Source organism: Alosa sapidissima, chromosome 9, assembly GCF_018492685.1.
Source record: "Alosa sapidissima isolate fAloSap1 chromosome 9, fAloSap1.pri, whole genome shotgun sequence".
Taxonomy (NCBI): Eukaryota; Metazoa; Chordata; class Actinopteri; order Clupeiformes; family Clupeidae; genus Alosa; species Alosa sapidissima.
The window spans coordinates 29,071,804-29,080,653 of NC_055965.1; the positions used below are offsets into that span (position 1 = coordinate 29,071,804).

General features: G+C 43.8%; 5 protein-coding genes across 30 annotated transcripts in view; all 5 read right to left on the reverse strand.

Moving 5' to 3' along the window:
- Nucleotides 1–8,850, reverse strand: part of LOC121719407 (NACHT, LRR and PYD domains-containing protein 3-like) — an 851,137-nt gene that overhangs the window by 299,371 nt on the left and 542,916 nt on the right. The window lies entirely within an intron of this gene.
- The window catches only part of LOC121719377 (NACHT, LRR and PYD domains-containing protein 12-like), a 732,803-nt gene that overhangs the window by 172,178 nt on the left and 551,775 nt on the right, over nucleotides 1–8,850 (reverse strand). The gene's annotated exons all lie outside the window — the stretch shown is intronic.
- LOC121719659 (histone H2B 1/2-like) lies at nucleotides 794–1,199 on the reverse strand. The gene has a single exon (XM_042105461.1). It carries the CDS (start codon nucleotides 1,195–1,197, stop codon nucleotides 823–825), a length of 375 nt encoding a protein of 124 aa, XP_041961395.1. The 5' UTR covers nucleotides 1,198–1,199; the 3' UTR covers nucleotides 794–822.
- Nucleotides 3,769–4,080, reverse strand: LOC121719669 (histone H4). Its single transcript, XM_042105475.1, has one exon. The coding sequence runs from the start codon at nucleotides 4,078–4,080 to the stop codon at nucleotides 3,769–3,771; it is 312 nt and encodes a 103-aa protein (XP_041961409.1).
- Nucleotides 6,200–7,600, reverse strand: LOC121719580. Its single transcript, XM_042105337.1, has 2 exons — nucleotides 7,055–7,600; nucleotides 6,200–6,812 (listed from the first exon to the last, which is right to left on the reverse strand). The coding sequence occupies exons 1-2, from the start codon at nucleotides 7,373–7,375 to the stop codon at nucleotides 6,333–6,335; spliced, it is 801 nt and encodes a 266-aa protein (XP_041961271.1). The 5' UTR covers nucleotides 7,376–7,600; the 3' UTR covers nucleotides 6,200–6,332.

The window sequence follows — 8,850 nt, forward strand, 5'->3', positions numbered from 1 at the left end:
CCAGCAATGGTCTGGTAATAAACCCCACTCATGATGTGTACAGTTAGCAAGTTGAACATTGCACACTGGTTTTGTGTTTCGAATTAAATAGACAGGTCTCTTCCGTATAAATAGATAGTAGGTAAATGAGAACAGCCCAACCATGTTTCCTAGCTCTTATAAAGATTGTTAGTTACAATGTGTTGATGGGCCCAGTTTCACAACAAAAAGCCTCATACGAAACCGGTTTCTCCAATGAAACTACACGATTAGAGGGATTTTTTTCATTTGCCACTACGTGTAATTGTTAGCCTAGAAATCTAGACGCGCCCCTAGCGGCAGCAGGCTAGTCTAGCAACTCCCCGTTGGCTTGTGAGCTCCAGAAATCGAAACTTAATCAGGACATTGAAATCGTGTATAGAGTCGTTTGGTGGGCTTAACATAATGATTGATGGCAGAGTTGCAACGGTTTGGCTTGAATTCCCCTGCTACTTGAAAACAAATATCCTATTGCGTGCAGAGGGAATTTAAAAGACAACTGATTATCCCGGCCCTCGGACTGAGCACTGCGAACGATGAGTGCCCAGACCCTACATTTTAATGTGGGTCTGACTCGCCAGGCTATGTAATTGTACCACTAAATACAAAAGATGAGTGGGCAACCTCGGAAATACACATACTGCGCTGCCAGTAAACGATTTTGAAGCGTAAATATGTCTTTCTAAAATAAAGACTGAGAGTACAAGTATCAATTTCATTTCATTATATTGGAATTACTTTCCAAAGTAAATGTGAGTGGCTCTTAAAAGAGCCGTTGGATTGAACCGAGTTTATAATTCGGCTTTACTTAGAGCTGGTGTACTTGGTGACGGCCTTGGTTCCCTCGGACACGGCGTGCTTGGCCAGCTCACCGGGGAGGAGCAGACGCACTGCGGTCTGAATCTCCCTGGAAGAGATGGTGGACCTCTTGTTGTAGTGAGCCAAGCGGGAAGCCTCTCCAGCGATGCGCTCGAAGATGTCGTTCACGAACGAGTTCATGATGCCCATCGCCTTGGAGGAGATACCGGTGTCGGGGTGGACCTGCTTCAGGACCTTGTACACGTAGATGGCATAACTCTCCTTCCTGGTCTTTCTGCGCTTCTTTCCTCCCTTTCCCGTCGTTTTAGTTACAGCTTTCTTTGAGCCCTTCTTGGGCGCTGGCTTTGCTGGATCAGGCATTGTAATTTCTCGAAAACAGCAAATCGTAAAAGTGTGAAGCTAATGAAGTTGTCTGATATATATTCCGGTTTCTATGTAAATTTTAGCCTAGATCGCTAGACACACCCACGACCAGAATGCCCTTTCATAACGCTCCAAAACCAAATACCCAAACATGATTGGTCATTTTGTATCGAAGGGGGCAGTCATTGTGAGAAGGCTAGCACCACCCACAGAACATCAGTTGTAGCACACCGCCTTCCTTTGTTTACTTTGCCGTAATTTTCATGTTGAGGAAGGGAATCCTTCGAAATCTATGCCAAAGTTTCGCATTAAGCGTTATAATACTTGATTGCAAGTTTCCTCAGTCACTTTGGCGCATTTGTCGAATCATTAACGTTTGCGTAACAAAACTGACCTTTTATTTTTTAAAGGTCTGTTATTTCATGGATCCAGGATATGCATCCTGATAAAAGTTCCCTTGGCCTTTTGAATTTAAAAAAGCCCCACATCATCACATACCCATCACCATACTTAGGGATTGGCATGGTGTTAAGATCAATTCCCAAAATATTTCTTTTTTTTTTAAATCCTTTGTTTAGTCAACGTTAGCATGGGGGTGAATACTTTTGCAAGGCACTGTATGTGAGAGGACAATGATACGAGGTGGGGGGGAAGAGTAAGAACCAAAAAAATGCCAAGAGTGAAGCAAAGTAGTAATTTCTGATCAATTGTGAGCTACTATGATATAACATGTTTTCTTTCATCAAAAGACAATGACGGAAAATATGACATTTGTTTTGAGATGAAAAATGTACTTTTCCCTGAGAACTACATGTTTGAACAATGTGTCTTCTATTTTATGATGCATTGTTTACTGACTGCTTGATAGTGTATATCATTTTGATCGCTGTGTTTATTTGAGAGCAGTGTTTGGTTTTGAGCTCTGGTAAATCTGTTTTAGGCGAAAGTTTGATTTTGAGCAGAGGCAAAACTGATTTGAGGTGAAAGTTTCAATTTGCAAGGAGTCAGAGGTTTTGTATAGTGCTTACAGTTTTTTCTGAATGCTTAAACACAACTGTGATTCTTATAGCACAATTCCTAAAACTATAAATACTTATAGCAAAACCATTCACTGAGTTCGCAAAACTAAAAGCACAAACACTGCTTTGCACACAGTTTGCAATTTTGTAACACACACTTTGCACAACTGTAGGCACAATTCACTGCACAGCACTCTTTTTGCGGAACTGTAAACACAACTCATGCTTTACACTCAATTTCCAAATGATCAACACACTCCTAGCAAATCTATACACATGTATGGCTATTATTTTCACTATTTTGCCAAGTCTCTGGCACACTTTCTCATGTGAAAACTGTTTTAGATAATTAGTTCACTTTGCAATCAGCCAAAGCACTATAAATAAGCCACAGGTAATGTACAATGGGTACAATAGAGGGAGCAGGAAGAGTGAGAAAAGTAAGAATTAGAGGAGGCTGAAGAATAGGACGTGGAGGTGAAGAAGTAGGAGGAAGAAGAGGAGGAAGAAGAGGAGGAAGAAGAGGAGGAAGAGGATGCAGAGGTGAAGAAGTGAGAGGGAGAGAATGACAAGGACAAGGAGGTGAAGTTAGAGGAAGAGGACAAGAAGGAGCAAGAGGAGGACGAGGAGGGGGAAGAGGAAGGGTAAGAAGAGTAAGAAATAGCCCTTTACAGGCAAAAAAATCAGTCTACATGTGGGGATATTGTCATGTCAGGCCTGGATACGGCATTCCAGAATATATTTTCCCCGGTGTCTTGGACTAGGACATTGCATGTGATGTAGATGAAATTTTGAGAGAGACAACCCGACAACCCGACTTGGAAAAACCCACTTGTGTTTGTTTTGATGTGTGTAAATAAACACCAACACTTGAAGTTTGGATGTATGTTTACAGAACTGTGACAAAAGTATGACCTCAAACTGACATAGTCTACCTTGTGCACAGAGAAAGCAAAAGCCAGATGTGTTTTTTATTCATACCATCAGTGTGTTGTTGGCACATTGTGTGCTTATATTGTGATGGCTTGTGTTTACTGTTAGATACGAAAATACCATTTTTACGAAGGTGTGAAGAGTTAAGCAAGGTGTGTTAGCTTTTGCAAGAGAACTACAATGTTTTGTTGATTGGGTGAGAGGTTTTGCCATTTGTGTGTAAAGTTTTGCAAAAAAAGCCATGGTTACAAAAAATGTGCTTAAGCAATCAGAAAAAAAACTGTTAATATGAGGTTGTGTTTAACGTTTTAGGAAAATTGAGCAAAGGTTTCAGAAATTGTGTTTTAGCAATTGAGGAAAATCTGTAAACTTATTATGGCAACTAGGTCAAACATCATACATGTTTTTTTCACTTTCTTTACGATTCCTTATGTGAATAGCTGAGCGTTACCTTTACTCATGTCTTATTTTTGACAGTTACAGTAGAAGTTCTAAGCGCCATGAAGTACAACATTACCAATAAAACACATCTCACTAACATGGAATAGAAGTCTCTATAATGAATTGGGTGGCTCTTAAAAGAGCCTTTAGGTCCAAGTCGATGAAGATCTGATATTTAACCACCAAAGCCGTACAGAGTGCGACCCTGGCGTTTCAGAGCATAGACGACGTCCATGGCGGTCACGGTCTTTCTCTTGGCGTGCTCGGTGTAGGTGACTGCATCACGGATCACATTCTCCAGGAAAACCTTCAGCACACCACGAGTCTCCTCGTAGATGAGACCAGATATACGCTTCACACCACCACGACGAGCCAGGCGGCGGATAGCGGGCTTGGTAATTCCCTGGATGTTATCACGGAGAACCTTGCGGTGACGCTTTGCGCCTCCCTTCCCAAGACCTTTACCTCCTTTACCTCTACCAGACATTTTGATTCTTCGTTAAACTACCGAAAGTTACACGAATGTGAGGCAAATGTGTGTGGCAGCTCGTACTAATTTCCACAAGGAGGACGTCGTTGAAAACCACCAAGAACTGGCCTTTCTTTGTCCCTCCTTTTCCCTGAATGGGCACTGCGCGCGCTTTTAGGCGAATACGTCACCAAAAAACGCCCACATCTGAGCTTCATTCAAAAATGCAAGCAATATTGAAACTAAAAATAGTGATTTTTGCCAAATAATGTGTATGTATTCATAGGCCTATAGACCCTTTCCACTGCAGAAACACTCCTAATCGTTAGGCAATTATGGAGGCACATAACAAATAATTGAGCTGATGGTAACTTGTCTACTGAAAATCCTCTATAGGACCAGATTGAGAGTAGGCTATCTATTCGTAGGCCTATACCAGAGACTTTCTAATGAGACAGCACTCAAAAAACCCTCCATAGAAATGCATGGGGTTAGTTTGTAACGCCAATTTGGCAGTTGTCTACACATATCACACCCCTTCCGCGGCAAAACGTCGACATGTTAATACATTGAGCCAATTATGTGCTGTAGCCTATTGTGAATACAGTGAATCAACAATGTGGTGTGTTGTGAAGACATCGTGCCAATCATGTGCCATCTCGCCGCTGGAGCAAGATTGTTGTCGTGAAGCCTTACGCATGCTCATTTCTGCCGAAATAGATGCCCAAAGCACTTTTTTTTTAAGTGCCCAAGGGTCACCCCCTTTTGCCCTTGAATTTGGGCCTGTGAGGTACTAAAGCCAGATACTTTCTAATGAGGAGACACAGCACTCAAAAATTCCTCGATAGAAATGCATGGGGATAGTTTGTATGGCAGTTGTCTAGGCATATCACACCTCTTCTGCAGCAAAACGTCGACTTGTGAATAGATTGAGCCAATCATGTGCTATGTTGTGAATACATTGAGCCAATAATGTGGTGTGTTGTGAAGACATGTGCCAATCATGTGTTGTGATCTCACTGCTGGAGCAAGATTGGTGTCGTGAAGCCTTGCGCACGCGCATTTCTGCCGAAACGGATGCCAGATGAGTGCCCAAAAAGCGTTGTGGCAATCATGGCTGCCGAGTGGAGGGACTTGCCTAAAAGGACTTTGGTTCCACTCACATCCATCTGGGATCGCTTCCATTGGGAGTGATTTCGGCACCAGATTTTATGGTAGAGCCAATCAGGACGCAGGGTGGGAGTTTCATAGATGTGACATAGCGGAGAAGCGACAGTCACGCTGGTTTGGCGTCTTGAAGGCGGATCCGCCTAGGAGTATACTGCTGTGTGGGTGCCGCTGGCGCGATATCACTTGGCACCAGCAGCTCTTGCGTTAGCCTATTGCACACAACCTTTTTGACACCTAATTGTTTATCGTATTATCATATGAAAAGTTTGCCTAGCCTATCCTCCAGTGCACCTGGCTGTCTATTATTCTGTACTACTGGCACACATTAGCACCTGTAACTGGGTCATCCTTCAACATTCCATAGTGCATGGCAGCAGTTATCAGATGAATAGGCTATATATTATCCTCCAGTGCACCTGGCTATTCTACACCACTGTGGCACATTAGCACCTGTAACTGGGTCATCCTTCAACATTCCATAGTGTATGGCAGCAGTTATCAGATTAGCCTATCCTCCAGTGCACCTGGCTGTCTTCTATATTGGGACATTAGCACCTGTAACTGGGTCAGCCTTCTACATAGTGGCTGGCAGCAGTTATCAAATGAATAGGAGTTATTATAATAAATAACTACTTTACAAACAGCTATTTTATAACAAACATGTAGGCCTGGGCCAGCCTTCAACATTGGCAGCAGTTATCATATAGGCTAGTATCATCCAGTGCTGACTGTCTACACCACTGACACATGTAACTCTAATTAGCTCCTGTAACTGGATCAGCCATAGTGTATGGTGTAGGCTTATCTGTAATTTTCACGATAGAGACAAATATTTTGCGTATGGCGTATCGGTATGTTTTAGGCCTACAACTAAATAGATTTGTTTCCTTAGTTAGGCTATTTCAACTATTTCAACCGTCTTTGACCACAACAAAATATCAGACAGCGCTTTTATAAAACAGCCGTTTATTCAAATAATATAAGATAGCAATACATTTGGCTATAAAACCTAAAACAATAGTATTGAATGTAAACAAAGTAAACAAGTACGATGAAGTGGGCTAAAGAAGCAATAAGGTGCAATAAAATGAGCACAACATTCATCGAGGGTGCTGCTGGGTGTGCTCAAACACTGTCTGATACAGTGTGTGCTTCAGCTGATTAAGCACCAGCGGATCGACCTGCTCCATCATGTGCCCAAGTACATTTAAAAAGCACCCCGTAGGCGACGACGATGACACATGCGGCCCCAAAGACTTGTCCTGATACTCCCTGAATTGACCCAACTTCCGCCTCGCGATCTGGAGCAGCTGTGGTGTCACCACAGACTCGTCGCGTGCCATCCATCTCTTCTTCCTTCTTGGGCTACACGGAGAGATGGGTGATGCGAATGCCGCAGAAGTCGGAACGGTGGTGATGGGGGAAAGTGGAATGGAGAGAGGTGTCGAGGTCGACCGGCACGGTGACGAGGACCGCACTGATTCGGCATCTGTGTCGCGGGCTTCTGTATCTGATGGACCGCACTGTTGCGGAGGTGCTGGGCCGCACCTCTGTGAAGCCTCGGCTGCTTTGGTGCACTTCTGGATTTATGTAAATAGAACAACGTTAGCATCCAGCGTCAAACGCAAGTTACGCAACAATCGCGTTTTGCAGACTTTAATTCCAATACTAGGCTACATTTTAGGCTTTAGACAAATTCTGGCATGAGAAAACGATTAGGCTACGATTTAACTACAGCTGATCGAACCAGCACGAGGGAAAAAAAACAAACTGCTCCAACTGATTAAACCAAGAATAGCGAAAGCAAAGATGTTCTGCTTACCTGTGCATCATTTGCCTCTGTCGCCCTGGGTCTCACAAAATTGTTCAGCCATCCCAGTTCCTGCAGGATTGGCGCAGGCCTGCGTCCGGCAGCACCACCACTGCTTGCCAGTGCCTGTGACCTCTTCTTCGCTTTCCCAAAGCGGTCCCGGAGGTTCTTCCACACCTTTCTGCACCGGGCTTCATCCTTTCCCAATGTCATGGCGATTTCTCGCCATGAATCCTGGCACCTCTGGACATCTCTGTGTTCCTTCAGGGCAGGATCATAGAGATGCCTGCGGAGGCGCACTTGCTCGGCAAGCTTGCACTCGACGTTGTCCATGTCTTTTCGTTTCCGCTCTGTCGCGCGCCGATCACAAAAAGGACTGGTGCAAATCCCCTGGACGCGCGGCACTTTAAAATGTCGCGCGCCGGCGATATCGACGTCACACTCCCGGCCGGGAACCTGAAGGCGTGAAGGGTTTTGGAGTAGGGTGTGTGTGTGTGTGTGTGTGTTTGTGCCTAAACAGTCCACAGCCAAAAAACTGAATGACTTCGTTCCGGTTGCACTGACACCAAAGATCCTTGATTACTAGCAAGATAGAGCAACGTAATTCGTTACTATGGGAGCAAAACGGGACAGTTCCGGTCTACATAAGTGGGAGTGTCACCCTACGTCACTAAATAAACTTTCTCTCTTAATAAGCAATAACAACAGATAAACATAATTGTGTTCACAGTATTATTGTCCATAATCATGTATGATACCAATGAATCATTCTTAAGGACATGATATGAATAATTTAATTAGTCATGTGAACCGAGCTAGCTAGCTAGCTAACGCTAGCTTAAAATGCTATACAAGTGGATGGTAGTAGCTATGGCAATACAGCTATGCGCTAACAAGTGACTAGTAGTTGAAGGACTTCGCTTAAACTTAATATACTGTTGCAAATTCGCTTGAGTATAAACTATCCACTTTAACTAATGTCAGTAGTGTTATTCAGCTAGTTGTCATTTCAAAGAAATTACACTTCTCCGTTTAAAATGTTACCTTAGCTAAGAGGCTAGCTAGCATGATAACAACCGGACAGTAACTGGCAGCAGCATGGTCTAATATTAAGTTATTTTATTACAAATCCGAACACTAAAAAATTACACTATTAGGCTTGAAATGATCCCAAACACTTACAGATTATGACACAATTTTCCAAATAACCCTCAACAAATCCAGAAAGACAAAATGACCAATTTATTGGTAAAATTCCACAAGTCTCCATTGACATTAGTGCAGCAAGGGCTTACTCTGGTCTGCATAAAGGGGGATTTCCCCCCCTCCCCCTTGCAATAATCGAACGCGGAAATTGTCGAACGTTTGCGCCTCTCGCTCCGCTTGAACCCTCTCTGCTGACACCCTTTATTGCAGAATGTTTTGAGAGGCTGGTCCTGAAATCATGTCTGCCTGCTACACTGGACCCGTATCAATTTGCCTACCGATGCAACAGATCAACAGAGGATGTCATCTCCACAGCGCTCCATCTGGCACTCACCCACCTGGACAGTCCCAATACATATGTTAGACTGCTGTTTATTGACTTCAGTTCAGCATTCAGCACTGTAATCCCCTCCAAGCTGATCTCCAAGCTCAGCCAGCTTGGCATCAGCAACTCACTCTGCAGCTGGATTATGGACTTCCTTACAGACCCACTGTTAAATTAGGAAGTCTCTTCTCCTCCACCATCACCCTGAACACTGGCGTGCCGTAGGGCTGTGTGTCGAGCCCTTTGCTCTACCCCCTCTTCACCCACGACTGCGCCC

What these genes read in the sequence shown, in the direction of transcription:
- LOC121719659 (XM_042105461.1), bottom strand. Translation starts at nt 1,197, where the DNA reads ATGCCTGATCCAGCAAAGCCAGCGCCCAAGAAGGGCTCAAAGAAAGCT.
- LOC121719669 (XM_042105475.1), bottom strand. Translation starts at nt 4,080, where the DNA reads ATGTCTGGTAGAGGTAAAGGAGGTAAAGGTCTTGGGAAGGGAGGCGCA.
- LOC121719580 (XM_042105337.1), bottom strand. Translation starts at nt 7,375, where the DNA reads ATGGACAACGTCGAGTGCAAGCTTGCCGAGCAAGTGCGCCTCCGCAGG. An exon ending in CAGAGGCAAATGATGCACAG is followed by an intron (nt 6,813 to 7,054) that starts GTAAGCAGAACA and finishes ACATAAATCCAG; the next exon opens with AAGTGCACCAAAGCAGCCGA.